Source organism: Canis aureus, chromosome 15, assembly GCF_053574225.1.
Source record: "Canis aureus isolate CA01 chromosome 15, VMU_Caureus_v.1.0, whole genome shotgun sequence".
Lineage (NCBI taxonomy): Eukaryota > Metazoa > Chordata > Mammalia > Carnivora > Canidae > Canis > Canis aureus.
Window position 1 is genome coordinate 59509376 of NC_135625.1, and position 22070 is coordinate 59531445.

The window sequence follows — 22070 nt, forward strand, 5'->3', positions numbered from 1 at the left end:
CACGTGCCTCTGGTCCACCCAGGTCCTGGCATGTGCATCCGTGCCCCTCGGCCAGCAGTCCCTTCCTTGCCACTCCGGATCCCCTTCCAGCCTGGCAGTTTTCCTACCTCCTTACCTTGCAACAAACCTTGCTCCTTCCACATCCCATTTCCCCAGGACACTATTTTCTGCTAGGGACCAACAAAATAATGGTCGAACTACCAAGACCTGAGGCCTTGGAAAGATTTCAGCGATTGCTGGTTGATCTCGAAGGCCCTCTCCTAGGCCCTGGCTCAAGACCCATCATCCAGCGGTCACTCCAGGAATGAGGGGCTCACGTCTTCCATGTTTCACCCACTGGGCCCAACCATTTTTCCACAAATCCATTTCCTTATACCTTCCCCCAGTAGCTTCAAACTCTCCGCCCCCATAGAATGACCCTTTACAAGATGGAGACTACACCTCTCTGACTTCTGTATATTTTCTCCATGTGGCAGAGTTTCAAGTCTCCTGGCCATCCAAGTCTCCCTTCCAGTCTAACTGGGTCCCTCTAGAGGGTGATACAGCCAGAGCGGCGGGCCAGCCCAGGATGCGGCAGATGGTGCAGAGGAGGGCACGGTAGCTGCTTCTGTGAGTGGTTTCTGATGACTGGTGGCCCCATTAATAACCCGTTCTCTGGTCATCTTCCCTGAATGTGTTGAAATATATCTCAATTATTGTAACCCTGTAGAATAAGAAGTCCTACAAGTTTAAAATATACTAGCTAGGAAAGGTACTTCCTCTTACTTGCTCCCCAAAACTTAACTCCTTCAAGCATTCCAAAGCAGGGTAAACAACTTCATACTTTATCCTCTTTAGATCTTTTCTTCCAAACACTTAGATCTTTGGTGGTTTCCTGGGTATGGGATTAGTCTGTCTCTCCCACTGGACTGGAAGCTCCATAGAGAGGGACTCACCACAGTAGCTCCAATGGCCATGGGCCTCCCAGGGGCCCTAAGGAATGAGTGGATGGACTACTTTGGCTCTGATCTCACCCTAGTTCATCCAACCCCATCTCCTTTCCTGTCATGTGCCAGACAATTGAGGGTCTGAGGTCCTGGGTTGGGGCAGCATCCAAGAGCCTGTTCCCAGCATGGTATCATGGTAGGGCCAGTCTTCAGGTATGGCATGAGATGCCAAGTGGGCATCCTAGGAACATCTTCAGGGAGAAACCAAGTCAGAGAGTTGGTCAGGCCTACTAGAGGTTGGTCAGTCTAAAGAGGCTGGCCAGAGGGGAGGACCCCCAGGGTGAAGACAGCAGGATGGATGTGGGTGAGCCACACACAGCTGCAACTCTAAGCAGTAGTGTGCACCCACCCAAGACTTACTGCCTGCCAGGCATGGGCAAGTGCTGCCTGTGAATAGGCTTTTTGCCCACTACAACTTTTTGGAGTCTTAGAATTATCTCCATTGTACTGAGTGAGAAACTGAGGCTGACCACGGTCACACGGCTGGTAAGCAGTGAGACACAAATTCATCCTCAGGCAATGTGACACCTGTGTGCTTTTAACCACTGAACAAGACTGGCTCCCAAGGTGGACGTGTGATGTAGAAATAGGGGGCAGAGGGATCCCTGGGTGGCGCAGCGGTTTAGCGCCTGCCTTTGGCCCAGGGCGCGATCCTGGAGACCCAGGATCGAAGCCCACGTCAGGCTCCCTGCATGGAGTCTGCTTCTCCCTCTGCCTATGTCTCTGCCTCTCTCTCTCTGTGATGACTATCATAAATAAATAAAATTAAAAAAAAAAATAGGGGGCAGACCTGAAAGAGTTCCCCAAGCCCTCTGTACAGAGCTAGACTTTCTAGTACGTTCTAGAAGCCTGGCGCTCAAACAATGCCCTGGGAGCTTCATGTTACACCTGAGAGCTGACATGGAGCCCCTGACTGTGGCAGGGCTTGCAGGGCTTCTTGCAGGGACATCACAGGATCCCTGGGGACTCCAGGGTGCAGCTCAGCTTGAGAACCAGTAGGAATCAAAACTCGTGAGGAAGCTGCTCTACCCTGCACTTTCCACAGCAGTGCCCAGAGGCCGGGGGGGACCCCAGAACTGGAGTCTCACTTCCACCCCCCAACAGGGACTGGAGTCACACCCCGACTGAGAGGCCAGAAGGGGTCAGAGCAGAGGAAACGTGCTCCGGCCAAAAACCACCCGACAGTCCGACAAGCGGGTACAGAGACCACACATGGCTTTTCCGTCGCTCTGTGTTGTGCTGTTTCCAACTCATCTGGCTGGCACAGGAATGTTCGGGACCAAAGCCTCCTTCCCTGCTACATACGTGTAAAGCCTCACCCCGTCTTTCCTGGTTTCACTCCCCATAAATTGGTTTTCGGGGCCTCTGAGCCTGTAACATGTAGCCATATAAGGCACCTGTTTGATTATAATGGGATCCTCCCAGAGAGTACTCATCAGAAAGAAAGGTGATGCACAGGAACACGAAGAGCCTTCTGAAGTGAATCCCAGACGTTCTTGCTCTAAATCCGTATGATTATGGCCCTATGTTTCATTTACCTTAAAAAACAAAAACTGCATTGGGAAGCTAAGTCATGTGGGGTCCCAAAGACCAGAACAGGCTTCCCAGGCCGGCCTGGCCTTGGCCTAGAAGACGGTGTGGGCCACAGGACCGCCCTGGAGCACAGGGGGCACTGGCACTGCCGTAACAATGTTTTCTCAGCAAGGAGATTTGACCAGTTTTACAAAACTCCACTCCCAAACTAGAGACTCAACCCTGTCTACCACCAGTCTCCGTTTTTGGAAAAGACTCTCTCTCTTCTTGGATCACTGGGGAAAGATCACAGCATAGCACGGGCTGGGCCAAAGGGAGCAGATATCAAAAGGATTTCTATGGAAGGTGATGGCTCGTTGTGGGGTTAACGAACCTTGAGAAAATCCCACAGGGGCCCTCCTCCTGCTGTCATTTGAGTCTATTTCCTCCTGCCCTTCCCTTAGGAAAAAAAAAATTGAGAACAGCTGGGCATTGTTCCATTTTCAGTAAACTTTGCAAATACACTTACCGGCCTGGCCAGGACCCTCGGGGGCAGCCCCCACTGGCCCAGGGACATTCTCAGAGCAGCTGCTCTTCGGGAAGAAGCCAGAGCCGGCTGGGGCCAGGGAGAGAAGAGGTTCACGCGACCTGAGATGAGGAGCCCTGGGCCCCAGGGTGGCCCACGGCAGGGGCTTCAGCGCAGAGCAGTGGCCTCCTCACGGGCCTGTGCCAGAGAACTCTCCAGATGCTCAGGGGGGTTAAAGGTTCATGGCTCAGGAACAGGACAAGCAGAAAGTCTCCATATCTAGCACACCAAGAGCAAGGGCTGCAGAATTCTCTGAGGCCCCCCACCTCCTTTCCCAGGGAGTACCCACACGCACCCTCGTCCATCCAAGATGACACTGGCCCTTGAGAGCCCGAGCACTTTGCCGGGCACCCAGGAGGACCCGTGAGGCCCCTCGTAGGGTTTCTCCCAGTTTAGCTGGGCGAGGCCCCCCTGCACATGCCCTGTCTCCCCGCCGGGGTTCACGATCACTCAGGACCCCCTGCATCTTGCCCTTCCACGCAGCACCCCCCGCCCCCCCACCCCACCCCCCGCGCTGGCCTGAGGGCCCCAGTCCCAAGCAGGCCCGATTCTGTGCTCCTGGCCACCTGAAGCATCGGAGCATCTGCCTCCATCGCCCCTCGGCGCTCCGCCCTGCGTGTCCTGCCTGAATGAGGAAGAGGAACAAGCCTGCCTTCCTCGCCTTTAGACCTGGGCGGACTCAGGTTTTCCTCACTCCGCCTCTTTCCACCAAGCTCCATCCTCTCTTTCTACCAACCCTGCACATAAAGCCCTCCGGGCCTCAGTTTTGTCATCTGTAAAATGGAAACTCAGCTAAACGATCCACGTGAAACTCGCCCTGTGCCTGCCCCCCAGGCCTTGGGTCAGTAAATACTCTCAGTAACCGTGAACTTGCCCTTCTTCGAAAGACACTGTTGGTTCCACTGTCTGCCCCGCCCCCAGGCCAGGCTTGTTTTCTCTGGTCCCCACATCACCTGGCCTGGCTTTCCTGCCCCTCACTCAGGGCCTTGGCTCTGGGGTAGACATTGGAGGTCAGCACCCAGGCAGCAGGCGGCAGCTGGAGGGGGGCACCGGGATGTGCCGTGTCCCAGCACCCCACTCCCCTTTCAGAGCCCTACACGTGGAGCTGGCACTTATGGGCAGCCTACGGCAGCTCCGGCACCAAAGCCACCAGCAGCCTGTGCTCCTGAAGAGTGTGGCAGCTCAAGAGCCTGCAGCTCGATGGCAGCTTGCTTCTCAGATCTGTCCGTTGGGTGGCAGGACGTGACCCTCACCTCCTCTAGGGAGTCCGGCCTCCTTCTGTCCACTGGGAGGTCATCCCACCACCTCTTCTGTCCACTGGGAGGTCATCCCACCTCCTGTCCAGGACCCCATAGAACAGCAAGGCCCTTGCCCCATGAGCTCCTGGGGGCCATCTGCTGTCACCCTATGATGGCCAGGAAATACAACCTGGCAGCCGTGTCCGGCCCAGCTCAGCCATGCCCACCTCCTCAGGACTGCATCTCTGTCCCCAGGGACCCCAGCTCCCCTCCCCGCCCACAACTCCTCCCCGGCCTGGTCCGTGGCTGTGGACCTGACCCCGGGCTGCCTGGACCTACGGTCCTGAAAAAATCCCTCAGCCTGCAGGCCCCTGCCCCGGGCCTCCCAATGTGACAGTCACCTGTGGCACCTCCGAGGACCCCAGAGTGCCCCCACCCTAAGTCCAGCCCCTCTGAGGAGCCTCGCTGCGGGACAGGGGGATGCACCCCGCACCCGGCACCCACAGGGAGCAGCAGACACAGAAGACAAAAGAAACGAGTCCTGAAGATCCGAGGCCCAAACAAATGGCCATAATTAACACGCGCCAGCGCCGCGCTGCCCGGCCGGGAGGCAGAGGCAGGCACCGCAGAGAGCACGCGCTCCAATAAAACGGCAATAAACGACGTGCCTGTGAAGGAACCCGGTTCAATTCGGCTCCAAAACCTGGTTTAAGCGCTTTTATTGTTTCTGTGTGAAAGAGCACAAATGCTTTTTGAAAATTGCTTCGGCATAAGCCTCCCCCTCTCCGGGAAGGGTTTCTGATCCCCCCCCACATCCCATCCGCTGTCCCCACTGTGTGCATCCCTCCCACGGAGGGTTGGGGGGGGCACAGGGCTCCTCCCCCTCCGGGGCCCCCACTCGCCCACCGGACGGCACCCTCTCCCTCTGCCAGGGCTGGCACACAGCAGGCGCAGGGACGCACTCCCGGTGCAGCGGTAGCCTGGAAGAGGTGGCCTGCAAACCTCACGGGAGCCCCAGACGTTGCTAAGGGGACCCCTGAAGGACAGCTGGAATTCTTCTTAGCAAAGATAGTAGAAAGATATTTAAACATGTAAAATAAAAGCATAAATTTAGGAACGCGTACACAGAATCGTTTTCGGTGGGGGGGGGTGATGTCCGTTCATGGGGCCACAGTCACCTTTTTGGGATTTTGTCCTACATTAGAGGAGCAGTCCAGTATTGGATAAAACCAAAAACAAAACAATGAACAAAATTATGCCCCTAGTCGGGACTGTGTTGAAGCCCCCCAGGGCTCGTGCGGGCAGCTCTGTCCACAGGACACCCCTGCAGCTCTGTCCACAGGACACCCCTAACTAAAGCCTCAGGGGATGCCTCTGAGGCATGCCTCAGGGGTCCCCGCAGGTCTGGCTTGTCCAGCAGATGGGGGACGGCGGGGGGGGCGGGTAAGTCTTGCCTGGGAGAACTCAGCCTCCCATTCCATGAGACCCTTCTCCGTTCCGAGAGATGGGGTGTGTGGGTCTCACTTGCAGGGGAGTCTTCCTGTGACCCCCCCTTCCCCTCCTGCAGAGGGGATGGCAGCAGAAGGATGGCCCAGAGTGAGCAGGGAGGTGAGCCCCCCACATCTCGTAGTGGGGCACGAGGGGAGCACCTGCCAGGCCATTCCCAAAGGCCCGGGCTGGCTGAACCTTCCCCCTGGCCCTTGGCAGCCCCCTTCACCTTGAGACTCCAGCCCCCACCCAGCAGACCAGAGGCGGAGGCATGAATGCAACATCTGGGCCCCTCCGAATGGAAACCACTATGAAGGCTCTGAGGCCCAGGCAGTCTGTGATTTAGTGAGTCTCCCCCCACTCCCAAATTTAATTACAAAAAAAGGGGGGGGATGCCTGGGCAGCTCAGCAGTTGAGCACCTGCCTTCGGCCCAGGGCGTGATCCTGGAGTCCCAGGATCAAGTCCCACATCAGGCTCCCTGCATGGAGCCTGCTTCTCCCTCTGCCTGTGTCTCTGCCTCTCTCTGTGTCTCTTGTGAGTAAATAAATAAAATCTTTAAAAAAGGGGGGGTTCCCCCAAGAACCTCATCTTCTGTATCCAAACCCAGTTCTCCTGCTCCAAGGGGAGGGAGGGACGCTCTGTTGTGCCCTCAGGCCCACTATGGGGAAGCTCGTGTCAGCCGTTATTCTGCGGCCCATGTTTGCTTGGCTCTGCCACCGTGGAGGCCACCACACTCAGCAAGGAATCCTTTCCACTACCGCCGCCAGCTGCAGAAATAGGGCAAGGGCTAAAATCGCATCAGGTGCAAGAGGTGCCGAGGCAGCCACTGCGGCCACCTGTAAGAGGTGGCCCTGGAAACAGGCCCTGGCTATAGGCCAGCCCTCCCCACGTCTGGCCTAGGGCAAGCCACTCAAGCTCTGGAAATTTCTGTCTCCTCCTGGGCAGAGTGGAATCTTATTAGGGGACAGGAGGTGTACTGCGAGGCTCTTAGCACAGGGAAGAGTTGAGGCAGGTCTCTAAGAGCCTCTGTCATGTGTCCTAGGATTTACCTTCTCGTACCTTCCTTCCTCCTTTTCTGATCACAGGAATGGGGGTCTCTTTCAGCATCTCCCCTAAGGCAGCGCCACTGAATTCTTAATTCTCACTGGCACAACTATTTCCATGTCTGTGGGGACGGCCCCACACCTGCAGCTGGTCCCTGACCAGCATTTTTAGAAACAAGCAAATCTGATACGTGCACTTGCCACCTCCTGTCCAAAGCGAGAGAATTACAAACAGAGCTTCAGGAAACCCTGACCGGCACTTGATGAGGAGTCCTCACTATCAGCCTTCCTGGTGTGATCTGCCCCCATTTCACAGACAAGCAGACTGAAATCCTGGTGAGGCTTCATAACTTGCCCCCGGCCTTGCAGTCAGATCTGTTGAATTCCACATCTCTGCTTCTCCACTTACAAATCTGCCTGTGGACCGTGAAATTCAAAATCTCAAGAGTTGATTATAGAAGAGAAAGACAGTGAATTGCTCCTGATGGGTTTTTTTTTAATTTTTAACTTCAAAAACTTACTCATAACTAGGGCTGGATATATTTTAAAGCTTAGTGGGGCTAAGGGAATTATTTTTCGTAAGAGCCGTAAATGAGCATTCCTTCGTGAGCACACACCTCTCTGAGCTGTGGGTCCTCGCCCATACCATGGGGGACAGGGAGTTGAACCCATGGACCTCCAGAGTCTCCGAGTCTCTTTACGGTCCTGGGACTAACCTCCCACTCATGCATCAGCTAACAGGGTTGGTCACTCTTTTCCCTGAAACCAGCCAACAGACATCCTGCACTTCCCCGTTAAAATCTGGCATCAGACTCCATGTGGGCCTCTGGATGGCATTCTTGGGCAAAGAAGCCTGTTTTTCCTTTTTTTTTCAGCTTGGGCCTAACCCTCCCCACTTCTATCCTGAGATAGGAAAATGGACTGAGCAGGCAATAGGGAATTTAAAATGAGCTGGGGGAAAAAAAAAAAAAAAAAAACCCTGCCACAATAAATCGCATCGCAGTGGAGATCTCTATCTAACCAGAAAATTCTCAGCCCAGACAATGGCTCATTTATTTCCAACAATATTCAATACAACAGAATTCCAGGCCGACAAAAGGATTTCTACAGGTTCTCGGACTTGGTTGCAAAGGGATTTAACCTACATAGAGAGAGCTGTTCAATTATAGATTCCCAGGCGTGAGGCAGACCTTTGTAAATAAATTGTAAGGGGGTCTGCAAATGCGGCTGCTTCCCCGGGGGAGCATCTCACCTACCAACGGTGCGTGCATTCGAGGCAGAAGCACCATGGCCCTGCCTGGAGGACGTTTGGGTAAATATTTGGGTAGAGAGGCTGCTGCTGGGATGGGGAGCAGAGCCGGCCATCGGAGGAAGTGACCCTCTCTCCCAGGCCCGCGGATGATACATTTCTATAAACATCCAGGCAGGCAGCCTCTAAGGACGCCCGGGCTTTCCAAACACATTTCCTATTCCATGGTCAGCCTGGCCGGGAAAGAGCAGGCCGCGAACAGGAGGGCAGGGAGGGGGCTGGAAGCCAGCCTTCTAAATTTAACACGCAGTGGCTTTTAGGCCGAGTGGATAAAAAATAAATTCCAGTGCTTAAAGCTCTTATCTTTGTTTACCATTTCCCCAAACAGTACGTGACCTGGGCTCTGACTCTTGGACTGCGTGATGGAGACGCACACGGGAATGAGTGATGGGGCTGCGGGGGGGCGGAGGTGGGGGTACCTAGAGCAAGGGGATCACTTTCCACCTTTGTGTGACATCTCCTCTGCCGGCAAGTGCTCCGGGATCCGCTAGCGTCACAGGCTGTCCCTGGGGAGCCGGGGTGGGGGTGGGGGTGGGGGGGTGGTCATGATGCTTTGGACCATCCTAGACGTAGAAGGCCCCACAGGGCCACGTGCAGCCCCTCCTGATGAGGGATCCATGAATATCCACCAGCGACCTTTTCAGATGCTCAGCGACAGCTTTTGACAATCTCCAGCGGGCCTAGAGGCTGCCTGTTTCATTAAGTTCTAGTCATTTGAAAATCCTTGCCTGTGTTGCCTCAAAATCATTCTCCCCAGGCCTTACACCATCGGGCCTGGGTCCGCCCCACTAACTAGAGGAGCAGCACATGCTTTCCCTTTGTCACACGGCTGCTGCTCGGTGGCATTGCTTCATATCTGCCCGTGGTTGGTTCTTGCAGTGTGCCTGTGGAAGTGCCGTGCCAGCCCAGCTCGCTCCTTCTCGCTCCATCCCCTCTCCTGTGCACCTCGGTGAACCCCCCTGCTGCTGGCTTTGGTCTCCCGCCCCCACTCAGGTGACTGATGCCATGTCCTTTCCTGGTCCCTAATCTCTGTGGCTGTGTCTGGGAGATCCGAGACTGTCCAGAGTCCCTTCCTTTCCAGGCTCTCAGCCTCCTTTCCTGGGCGGCCCTACAGTTCAGGCCTCTGCACCCGGCTTTCCTTTCTGAACCCCAATCCCAGGGGACTCATCTCCCTCTGTGTGGCTGAGCTAGACACCATATCCCCCCGGGGTCCCTCCCCCACAAGCCTGCCAAAGGGGAGCTCTCCTGGAAGGGCAGCCTCACCTCTTTCTATCTTTCGGCCACCTGGGAATGAAACCTAGGGATCACTTTCATCTCTTCACTCCCTGCCCCCTTACATCCGAAGACTCACCTCCCCCGGCAAGTCTCCCTTTAAAATTACGGGGACACAGGGATGCCTGGGTGGCTCAGCAGTTGAGCATCAGCCTTGGGCTCAAGGCGTGATCCCGGGCCCAGAATCGAGTCCCGCATTGGGCTCCCTGCAGGGAGCTTGCTTCTCCCTCGGCCTGTGTCTCTGCCTCTCTCTGTGTGTCTCTCATGAATAAATAAGCAAAATCTTTAAAAAATAATAAAATTATGAAGACTCTGTATCCGGCTGCACATGAAAATCTCCCAGGGAGCTTTAGGAATACTACCAACTTCTGCACACCAATCCGTCAATGGATGCTGAATGTTTCGGGGTGGGGCTCCAGCCTCAGTGGGGAGCAGCCAAGATAGAAAATCACTGCTCATACTACTTCCCTTTCAACCCCTTGCCCACTCTGACCACTGCACTGTCATCCGAGCTCCGAGCTCCTGCCCGGACTATTACAGTAATCTCCCATCTTCTTGTCCTATTGACCAGCTCTTCCAACTGTCTTCATATACCATCGTCAGAGCACAAAATACCATTTTCATTATGTCACCTCTACTCATCAAACCTTCAGTGGCTCCCTATTACCATAGTAACAAATCTCTGAACAAACAAGTAAACAGTGTCCCAAATACAGAGTGAGTTGAATGTATGGGGTTGTGTCTTGCCGCACCCCCGCCCCCCCCGCCATGCCCTCACACTCTGCTCGGGGCATGTCACACCCATGTCATAGACATACTCACTATCTATGTGGAGAGAGAGTGAACAAAAAGAATTTCTCCGCAAATTAAATGCAAAACCCGCTCTCCCCACTGCAGAGATGGTGAGCTAGGTGATCTAACTGTCATTTATTTAGGGGCTTATTTCTTTAAACATCATATACAATCGGCTATTAATGGAGTATTACATAACAGCAGATAATCCAAAGACTCTAGTTGATTTGGGAATGTGTTTTATGCTTATGAGTACTTATGTGCTTATGTCTGATAATTGAGACCATTTTTTAAAACCAGGGGATTAGATGTGTCTTGTTTGTCCCTACCTCCCCTTTTCTCTATATGCCCCCACTAGGGATAAATAACTCTGCTCCCCAAATAATACACTATTTCTTCTCTCAACCCTTTCCTGGAATAGAGACAGTGGTTGGGTTTCAGCGTGTTGGGGAGGCAAGTGGAAGGAAGCAGATGGAGCCCCAGGGAGATTAATAGAGGGACCTGGCATTTGTGTCAACAAACTGCTTTTCAGCTGGTTCACCACTAAAATTTTAGGCAATAGGTACAACCAATCTGTAAAACTGTCCAAAATATCTACTAAAGCTGAACATACTCTTCCCTTACGACCCAGCAAATCCATGCCTAGGTATACACTCAGCAGACGTGTGGACACACGTCCACCACAAAACACATACAAGAATTTTCAGCTTTATTTATAATGGCCCCAAACTGGGATAACTCAGAGGTCCAGCCACAGTTGAAAGGATGGACGCCACGAGAATGGACGCCCTTCAGCGCCACGCCACACCATGATGTCCAACACACAGCACCACGCTCAAGCAGGCATGGGCAAAGGCCTACATCCTGCGTATTCTGTTTATGTACAGCTTTTTAAAAGGCAGAGTAATCTCTTGTGTTAGAAGGTAGGATAGTTGGGCAGCCCCAGTGGCTCAGCGGTTTAGCACAGACTTCAGTCCAGGGTGTGATCCTGGAGACCCAGCTTCTCCCTCTGCCTGTGTCTCTGTCTCTCTCTCTCTCTCTCTCTCTCTGTTTCTCATGAATAAATAAATAAAATCTAAAAAAATTAAAAAAAAATAGAAGGCAGGATAGTGGTTGCCCTTGGTGGGGGGCCTGGGACCGGATGGAACCACAGCGGCGCTTCAGCATGCTGGCAATGTCTGGTGTCTCAAGCTGGCCGTGGGTACACAGGTGTGCTCGCTTTGTTAAAAGTCACTGAACTCTGCGCTTTAGCTTGTGTGATATTTTTTTCTGTATGCATGTTATTCTTCCATAAAATGTACCTAAGGACAGCAGATGGGGGGGTGACGAGGGAGAGAGGGGAGAGGGAGGGAGGCCTAGGCAGTACAGCATGAGGGACAAGTCCTGGAATGTGAAGATCTGGATTTCATTCCGACTCTGCCATTCACCACCTGTGTGACCTTGGATGAGCCACGAATCTCTGAATCTTTGGTTTTCTTCATCTAACAAAAGTAGGCAGCAAAAACTGCCCTACCTACCGCACGGTGCAGTTGTCGTGAGGACCAAATGATACAACAGATGTAAAAGTCCCTCTGTGCGCAGTAAAATATTGCAGGAGGCAGAGCGCTATAGTTATCTTAGGTCTCTGAAGACAGGAATTCCTGCTGAAAGTCAGGGACATCAATAAAGCTCAACCCAGGGCCTTCGGTGGTGAGGGCTAGTGTGTGTGTTTGTGTGTGTGTGCGCGCCCGCACGTGTAGGCGGGTTTATGTTCTTTCATTACAATCTCCTCACCTAATCCCTTAATGGCCTGGCCTGCAGAGTACAAGGGCACCTGGAATAATCCACAGGTTTATGTGGACGGGTTCTGTCTCCTTTCTTGTAAAGTGGGTGTAAATAGATCCCATACACAGTCTCCTAATTACTTTCTCTAAGGTATGGACGCATGTCTGCATCTAAATCTACCAAATGCTTTCAATTAGCATGCAGAACTTTCTGATGCAGAACTTTCTGGGCACTGGCTAGGCAAGGCAGTGACATTGATGGGAAGATTCCCCTCCCCCCCCACCCCCCCCACCCCCCCCCACCCCCCACCCCCCCCCCCCCCGTCCCGTGGCCCACTCCATCCATCCGACCCTCACTGCTTCTCGCCCCAGCCTGGACCAGCTCAAGTGGGCCCATCCCTGGGCTCTCAAGCCAGCAAGTTAGTGTCTCTGTTTAGAGAACTGGTTGGCAAGGAGCCCAGGTCCCCGCTCGGGCCTCGCCGCAGGACTGCGTGCTCATCTGCGGGGCTGGTCACGAGGGGAAAGGCTCTTCTGGGCTGGTGGTCAAAAGGGCAAAGCAAAGGTTGCCACATTTTCCACGGTTTGGTTTCATATTCTCATCTTATGTTCCCCAGAGAATGAGAGCGAATAGAAATCTTTATCCTTCATACAGGCTGTATGGCCCCTGGCTGGCCCCAAGCCGGAGAGCCGGGTCTTTGGGGATGTCACGTTCCCTGCTTTTGGAGGGCAAAGGCTGGCACAATGGAGCTCACTCTCTGTAACACTGCATCTGGTGACAAATGCCACATTACCAGCCCTGTTCGCTGCTGCTGTTACTACTGCGTGGGAAAGACCAAACTGAAGCCGCCCCCACTTCTATTTCCTTTAGCAAAATAAGAAAACGTTAATTTTTCTATTAAGTCCCTGAATCTCCAGGAAAAAATCTTTTCGAAAGCAGTGACATTTTGTTTTCTGTTCCTCCTTAATTCACCACGTCCTAACTGCACACGCATACAGCATGTGATGTATGTGTAGGTGTGAGTGACTCAGGGGAGGGGCGTGTGTGTGTGTGCGTGTGTGTGTGTGTGTGTGTGTGTGTGTAGCTCTCGAGAAAATGGCACACAAGAATCTAAATGTAGCCAGAGGACATGAATAGGTCAGGGCAGTATTATTTCCTATTTAAAAGGATTTATCCATAGATTTTCCATGAAGTTCCCTTAACCATCAGGTTTTTCCATTGCATTTAAATATTGGTTTACAGATCTAAGCGGTATGATAAAAAGACAAAGAGACCGAGGACCTTAGAAATAAAAAGAGAGGGACTCATGAGTGGCTCCTTGGTTTAGGCCCTGCCTTTGGCCCAGGTTGTGATCCTGGAGTGCCGGATCAAGTCCCGCATCGGGCTCCCTGCATGGAGCCTGCTTCTCCCTCTGTCTCTGTCTCTGCCTCTCTCTCTGTCTCTCTGTGTCTCTCTTGAATAAATAATTTAAAAATCTTTAAAAAAAAAAAGAAAGAAAGAATAAGAGAAGTTACTACCCACTGAAAATCAAATATAGGTGGAAATAACCTTCTGGAAAATTTGGATTGAAAATGTAACCCATGAGGCACAGGTTCAGTTTATGTTTTACTCTATATTTCCCCCAATAGTTAGTAATCAAATATTTACTATTTAATCCACATTTCCCACTATTGGATATTAATAAATATTTAATATTGATTTTCAACCTTCTGAGAACACAGCTATTTATTTTATGAAATAAGTCCCAGCTGAAATAAGTTCTATAAGATTTTAAAATCACTTTCTTCCTTAACACATCCTTATAGAGTCATTTAACACATGCCGCAGAAAGCTCGGTGCTACAGTGAGCTCCCTGCCACCCAATACATTCAAATGGAAGGATTATCTGCTCATTTGGTGCATTATGTTTTCCAGAGACCTGTCACCTTACCGGCTCCTTTGCCCTGCCCTGCCAGCTGGGCAGGACCCCACCTTACAGATCTGGTGACCTGTTGGTGTTGCCTTGGCAACTGGCCCCAGGCCACAGCCGCCTGGGGTGCATCCAGGGCCGAGACCCTGGCGGGACACCCCAAGTGGGCACCCTGAGGCATGGCCAGCATTGGGGACAGCAGGACAGGTTGATTCTGAGTAATACGGGGCCGTGCAATGGAGTCAGAGTCCTCGGGATCGCTTTTTAATGTTATCTTCTGGAAACACAGAAGCTTAAAGTGCTTCCTGGCTTGAAATGAGAGTCTACTCTGCTCAGACCCCACTGGGTTCTCCTGACATCCCGGTGCCCCTTGGGGCACCAAGGGTCTGAGCACCAAGGGCCACAGCAAGGGAGGAACTGGACCAGAAGCCTCAGCTCCCGGCTCCCAGCTCCCAGCTCCCAGCTCCCAGCTCCCAACTCCCAGTTCCCAGCTCCCAGCTTCCAGCTCCCAACTCCCAACTCCCAGCTCCCAGCTCCCAGCTCCCAGCTCCCAGCTCCCAGCTCCCAGCTCCCAGTTCCCAGTTCCCAGCTCCCAGCTCCCAGCTCCCACTTCCCAGCTCCCACTTCCCAACTCCCAACTCCCAGTTCCCAGTTCCCAGCTCCCAACTCCCAGCTTCCAGCTCCCAACCCCCAGCTCCCAGTTCCCAGCTCCCAGTTCCCAGCTCCCAACTCCCAGTTCCCAGCTCCCAGTTCCCAGCTCCCAACTCCCAGTTCCCAGCTCCCAGCTCCCAGCTCCCAGCCTCCTGCCTGCGATGCTGCTGCTGCTATTTCAAACATTTGGGGTGAGCCGGCCAGCCTTTTCTTCCAAGGGAAAACGTTTTCTTGACTAAGCTACCCTTCCTTTCCCTTTCTCACTTAGAGTGAATTCTATATCACTCCCCCCACACCCCCCATCACCAGCATTTTTTCATTGGGTGGGTTTTTTCTAGATGCCAAAGAAAAACACATCGCGCCCGTAGAGCATAACTACCTTTTCTGTTTCATTTCTTGCCAGCCCTCCACCAGGTCCCACGCCCACCACACTTCTTCTGACTCAGCCCGAAAGGTCGCCCCGCATGGGAGGGCTTTCTGCCTTCTGTGCCCGGAAAACTGCCAACTGTCCTACAAGATCCGGCTCCAAACCACACCTCTCCCACTCGGCCAGCCTCGCAGAACCATTTTTAATTCTTGAGCGCAGCTCCAAGTCTGTGCATGGGGCGACTCCACACGCTGTTGTTATTTACATTTCTATTTGGTGTTTTAGCTTTTTGCAAAGGAAAACTTTAAGCTGTATAAATTCAAAGGCCACTTGGGAGAACTCTGCCCCCCTCACCCAGCACCCACAAGAGTCTGCTGCGGCCACTCTGCTTCTGTCCCTTTCCCCACTTCCACGTTTTTAAAAAAAACATCCCAGATGTCCTATCATCTGTAAATATTTCATTCTGTTTTTTAAAACAGAAGGGCTCTTTTCCAAAACGGGCCCACCATCCTATCATCACACTGAAAACCAATGAACCATAATTTCTGAAGTGTTTCAAATATCCAGTCAGGATTCAGGATCCTGTGATGGACTCATGGATTTTTTTTTTTTTTTAAGACTGGTTTGTCGGAGCCAACATCCAAACAAGCCCACCTGCTTTTCAACTGGCTTCTTCTTATTCATCATAAAGATCTCAGTTTGGGCAACCCTTGCTTCTGGCAGCTTCCTTGATCCCGAATGTCTGGGAGGTGTGGCCTTCTCTGGCACACCTGGTGTGGCCTTCTTCTCCCGCAGAGTCTCATGCTCACCACTCCCTAATCCTTGCTGTTGGTTCGCATCCTGAGACAGACCATGAGGTCCTGGGAGGGTGGGAAGGGTCTGCATGTTATGAGCCCTGTGCCTACTCAGGGCCTGGCCCACCATAGGCACCAACTTAGCATGTGTCCTAAAGATTCATGAATGAATTAATTCTTTTTTTTAAATTATTTATTCATGAGAGACACACAGAGAGAGGCAGAGACACAGGCAGAGGGAGAAGCAGGCTCCCTGCAAGGAGCCAGATGTGGGACTCGATCCCAGGACCCTGGGATCACAACCTGAGCCGAAGGCAGACGCTCAACCACTGAGCCACCCAGGCGCCTGAATGAATGAGTTTTCAGAACTGTATCCTGGTCCTCCCAAGTCCATTCTAGAACATGTTCTGCATTCAGGATAATGATTAGCTTAGAAGTCTGCTTCCCCAGAGATCCAAGACTTGCTCGTTTGGGGATCCTCAGCACCTAGCCGGGCACCTGCCAGGCAGCAGGGGTTCGGGGTGGGATTGCTGAATTAAAACATGGGTTTTCTGCTTCACGTTCTAGCTATGTGCTTTTGGTTTCGAAGGCTTTCCTCTCTGGGTCTCATTTTTCTTATCTCTATAATGAAGAATTTGGATGCATGCATGATTCCCAAGTCTTTTTTGGGTCTAATTTGTGATTCTGAGCAGGGGCCCAGCGTCACCGGGGAGTCCCCCATTTGCCATACACTTGCTGCCCTCTGCTGGCAGGACTGGTGCAGGACCCCTTTATCCCTGATTTTCCCGAAAGAACTAACTAGGTCCAGGCAAAGGTCCAGATGGGTGGACTGGTCTGTCAATGGGACAGAGACTTGAATTTCATTGCTTCACCTGGGTTTGATTAAAATGTGCAAGCGTGAGCCTCCCTCCGCCACATCTGCCCACTCCTCCCACGGGAGGGATCACGGGTAGATGACCGAAGGGCTAATGCAGTGAGTGGTCTCTCCCTGGGGCTCACACTACAGTGGCCAGTGGCCGAGTGGGATGGGAGAGCTGGTGCCCAGGCCCCACTTCACACCCACAGTCGAATCCTGGGGGGCAAGGCCCAACCATCCTTAGACATTAAAAGCCACCCCACTGCCTCTAATGTTCAGCCACCTTGAGAACCACTGGACCAAGCTGATATTTGCATGTGGATCTCGAGCCAAAAGCTTAGAAGCACAGGAGAAAGCTCATCCAGAGAAAGAATACACGAACCCTTTGACTTTATAATATCCAATTCCCCTAGGCTGCTTTCAAAAGTTTTATTTCTCTAATAAATGCTGAGAGCTTCCAAATCACAAATTCTGTTTGGGAAACCGATACCATCTACTGTTAGGGACGCTGCTTCCAGACCTGGTTTCTCTTTGAGATATAGTTCTGTATTTTGGTGCACAGTGCCACCATTTCTTTTTTTCTTTTTTGCATTTTCTGCGTTTGTTACGTCTCCTTGGGTTGCAGATGACAGAGGTAGCTCTTGCTGAGGCCGTAAGTGAGAAAACACTGTGAGAGGACTGATCCACCCACCACCCACGAGGCTACTCATCCCGGAGGGTGGCAAGCAGAAACCAGGCTCTAAGGGACACCAGGGAGCCTTCTCCAAAGGCAGAACATGGTCACCAACAGTTCATGACTCACCTGTGTTCACTTTCCACCCGCTTCTCTGTCTCTGCACGCGATCCTAATTCCAGACAGGTGCCCTTGGGTCGGAGGCTCACATCAACCGTGGCCTGCGTGGCCAACCACGCAATTGTTTTATACAAAATGAAAATATGTGGCCCCTCATTCAAAAGGCAGGGGAGAGTGCCATCAACAGTAGATAAAAGGTTCTCCCTTTTTCTTCTTCTCTAGCATGAATCTTACCATTCATCTTTCTATCATGCAATGCCAGTTTTATTATTTTTTTTAAAAAGATTGTGTTTACTTATTTGACAGAGAATGACAGAGAGAGGGAGGGAGAGAACACAAGCAGGGGGAGCGGCAGGCAGAGGCAGAGGGAGAAGCAGACTCCCTGCTGAGCAGGGAGCCCAACGCAGGGCTCGAACCCCGGACCCCGGGATCATGACCTGAGCCAAAGACAGATGCATAACCGACTGAGCCACCCAGGCAATGCCAGTCTCAAATGTAAATATCGGAGTGTTTAACTCACATGCAGAATCACTGAAATGACACAATTTGTATTTTGTGACTCGCAGGCCAGGAGAAAGAAGCACAAATCAAACCACTAAACACAGAAAGGAGAACAGAGGTGCCCAGGCTCCCCCAAGGAGGCTCTCCCCACACGGGGATGCTGCGTGGGCCGGGGAGTCAGGCCCTCACACGTGTTTAGGGGCTCTGCCCCCTCCTGCCAGCCACTAGACCCTGGGGGGCAGCCCCGTGGCCGGCTGCAGGCCCGAGTGGCTCCCGGGGGTGGAGCAGGGCCCCCCGGGGGCCATCCACCGACAGCTGGGGGCTGCAGCCTGGACGGGCCCTCTGCGCTGCTCGGGGAGGGGAGGTCAAAGAAAGCAATGCCCCGCCGAGGCCTGCTCTTGCATCAGCAGCTATCTGGGGTTAAGAAAGGAGGCTGTCCCCTACCAAACAGGGGACCACTCGGGCTCTGTAGGACACGGGGCGACAGGGAGGATGCGGGGAAACCCAGCAGAGCAGCGAATAAGCCTCCATGACCCCATTCCAACCCTCCCACCCACATCCTGCTCCCAGCTCGTGTCCCATGTGTCCCTTCCCCTCCCACCGGGGCACAGTCCAAGGGTCACTGAGGTCCCCCCAACACAGGGTGCTGGGTCAGGCCTCTCTACACCTTCGCCCTTTAGTACCTAATCCACATTTCCTGGCCTCTCCTGCTCTGACTGGTGAGTAACGAACTCTCCTTTTCATTCATATTTTTCATCATGGCAACTTTATTTCTCCTTCTCTGCTTCGCCTGTTCATAGCTTTTGACCATGTTCCTAGTTCCTTTTCTTGCGAATTTATAAGAGCTCTTTGGGTTTTGTCACTATTCATCCTGTATGTTACCAGGACTCTTTTTCTTTTGCTGCAATGTCACTCTGCGTGTCTTAACTTTATGACATACCAGTTACCGCCTCCGTGGCTGCCCCTCCGAGGCTCGGTTTTCTCATCTGAGAGATGGGGGAGCAGCTGCCTCTCGGGGTGCGGGGGGACTGACCCAGGTCGTGTCTGTGCTACACGCAGCCACCAGGCTCCAGAAATGCTCCCGGCTGCACCTGCTGCCACTGCCCTAGAACCAAACCTCTCTGTGTGACACTCAAAGACCCCCCAAGTCCCAGGCCGGGCCGGCTCGTCCTCGGTCACATACAGCACCATGGAACAGGGACACCAGGACACAGGGAGCACCGACCTACACTGTGCATTTGCGGCGTCTCCATGTGCGAGTCTGCTAAGCGGGAGCGGGACTCTAATGCTAATGGAGAAGCCAGAAAGGCTGTGTGACTCGCTGTAACTCAACTTTCTTCCTTTGTCACACCCCCCCACCACCATGACCACCATCACCAGACGGCCCTTGACTACTGCAGCCTCCAGGAAGGCCTGCCCTACCTGGACATGGTGATTGCGGAGACCTTGAGGATCTACCCCCCGGCTTTCAGGTACGCCCCACTCCCCATCCCCACCCCCAACCCCACCCCAGCCCGCAGTCCTCCAAAGCCCCTTTGGCATCACCATCTAGGATCCTCACTAGACATCAGTCTGTCACCCTTCGTGTGATGCCAGACTCGAGTCCCTGGAGGGCGAGGCCTGAGCCCTGGGTTTCTCCGTATCCACTGGGGCGCAATAGCTTCCAGAGAGTAACCCCAGCAGTCAATGTCTGGCTCATTTTCCTCTACCTTAACCAGCTTCTCAAAGTGTCACTGGTCTTTTCTTAACATGACCTTCCTCCCCAACCCAAGCCCATCTCCTTGGCCTCCCAGCCTTGAACGGCTTCAGCTAGTCCCCCTGCCTGCTTGTCTGTTCATCCATTTGTTCATTTGGCAACTATTTATCAAGCCGATGCTATTCCAAGCACTGGAAAATCAGCAGATGAAACTCCTGCCCTTGGAGGTGATGCTCCAGGGGGATCCTTTCAAGGCCTGGAAGGCATCTCCTCATTCTCCCAACAATTCACCCCGGCCCCTTCCATCGAGGTCCAACCCGAGACTCACAGCTCCAGGCACTTTGTCTGTCCTCCCCCAGCATCTTTGCACAGACTGTACTTTCAATTATATTCTCGGACACTTCTCAACCCCTCTGCAATGTTTCACCCAGGGACACCCACTCACACTAACCTGTGAGTGCCTGGAGAGCAGGAATCTGGTCTTCTGCTTCCTTCCAACTCCCCCTAAACGAGGCAGTCCATGGAGCACAGGGTCTTAACTTGGGGCCCCAGGCCCTTAGGGAGGGAAACAGTGGCCAGATTTCAGTTTCTAGAAACAGAAACAACACATAGCATTTAGCCTGTACATCATAAGTTCCACTCTGCATGCCTATGAATTCATATACCATATAATCCAGAGGGAGGTCCCTTTAGCCATTTTTTATTTATTTTATTTTATTTTATTTTATTTTATTTTATTTATTTTATTTTTTTTTTTATTTTATTTTATTTTATTTTATTTTATTTTATTTTATTTTATTTTATTTTATTTTATTTTATTTATTTTACTTTATTTATTCATGAGAGACACACAGAGAGAGGCAGAGACACAGGCAGAGGGAGAAGCTGGCTCCCTGCAGGGAGCCTGATGCGGGACTCAATCCCAGGACCCCCAGGATCACCCTTGGGCTGAAGGCAGATGCTCAACCACTGAGCCACCCAGGTGCCCCATCTTTGGCCATTTTAAAAAGAGAAAATGTGGATGCTTTGAAGGTGTCTCAGAATTATATTCCAAGCCAAAAACATCGTCAAGAGTGTGATTGTAGCTCTTGTCCAAAGCGAGCGTTCAGACCCAGAACAAATATAGAGAATTCTGGAGATGTGTGTGAAATCACGTGGTCCTCAAGTACACAGGCTTCTGCCCCTCAGAGCAGTCAGCCCCGGAGCCTGCCTTGCTGCTCTCCTGCTGCTGCTGCTCTCTCTTAGTGCCTCTCCTGGCATTAAGACCAACTCTACGGGCCTTCTCTGATTTCCTTGGGAGCCATGGAGCAAACTGTCATTCAATCTTTGTTTTTTCATGATTTATATCCAGCTTCCTTCCAAGAGAACTGTGGGCAGCTGCTATACACATTAAAATGAAGCTCCAAATAAGACATTCAGTGATAGAACAAAGGCTGTCTAGGGGAAAGAAGCCTTTACAGGACCCCAGAGAGGGCTGATAACTGGGGTCAGGTCCCCACTCGGTTGCAGAGGCTCCTGCCAGAGAGGAAAACCAGCAGAGTTGAACAGTCGTGTTCTCTAGCAAGAGGAAAGTCTATAAAGTGATCAAAGACATGTCATTTCCTGGATCTAAACCCAATCAAGAACTCATCGCAGGAGACCTGGTCGAGAGGATGTGTTGAGTGACAAAGTGAATATGAATAGGCTCTACGACACCAAAATGCTCTGATCGATTCTCCCCGTGACCCTTTATCAACAGTACCGTGTAAAAGGCAGCTGGCGAAGGCATTGCTCTGGGAAGCCAGGGGCTGCTGGTCCCACTCCAAGGCAGGCCAGAAACTAGGGAATTCGGATGAACCGGTCGATCCCCTCGTAAAAATCACATGCAGTGCCAGGCCTCCATCATCACAGAACAAATTTTGACAGAAAGCCATGACGGTCCTCACATCCATGCCCTTAGTTTGCTGTGTGATCTTGGGTATGTTCTGAGCTGCTCCGTGCTTCTGCTTCCCGTGTGTTCAGTGGGCACCCAGCGTCTGCTCGGCCCACCCCCAGGGTGCACTGACAGTGGACAGAACATCTGAAAAGCCGGACACTCTAAGTGGTTGTCATGCAAGGTGTGAGGTGCAGAGAGGAAGGCCCGCCTTCCAGGCGAATGGCCAGCTTCCAGCCGGCTCCAATCCTGGGCAAGCCGTGATCTCCTGGACCTCACCTTCCTCTGTACCTACTCCACCAGAATTTTTAGCCATATCAGCTCTGCTGACTTCTCTCTGCAAGCCATCGTTATTCTCAGCCAAATGAGAGGCCAATTCACTTCGGTCCAGGCAACAGATTTCGGGGTGAATACAGAGAGAATGGCGAACCGTATTTATTTTTCTTTACTATTTTAATCTCAGAAAAGTGCATTGGCTTTTTCCAAGCCCTGACACACCTTGACAGATAACCATTATCCACACAAAAGCTCAGAACGGCCCCTGTGGAAAACATCCCAACTCTTGTTGAAGTGTTATCAGTGTGAATCCAGGATTCTAAATGG

The 22070-nt window shown here is 52.3% G+C and overlaps 1 protein-coding gene and 1 long non-coding RNA gene across 4 annotated transcripts in view; both read left to right on the plus strand.

Annotated features, from left to right (window-relative positions):
* Positions 1-22070, plus strand: part of TBXAS1 (thromboxane A synthase 1) — a 162199-nt gene that overhangs the window by 133907 nt on the left and 6222 nt on the right. For all 3 annotated transcript variants that reach the window (XM_077850141.1, XM_077850142.1, XM_077850139.1), the window contains one exon: positions 19240-19331. In XM_077850141.1, coding sequence (XP_077706267.1) covers positions 19240-19331 — 92 coding nt within the window. The remainder of the gene's footprint in view (positions 1-19239; positions 19332-22070) is intronic.
* LOC144284939 (uncharacterized) lies at positions 1750-3022 on the plus strand. The gene is made up of 2 exons (XR_013353330.1): positions 1750-1997; positions 2091-3022. It is a non-coding gene; the product is annotated as an uncharacterized LOC144284939 (long non-coding RNA).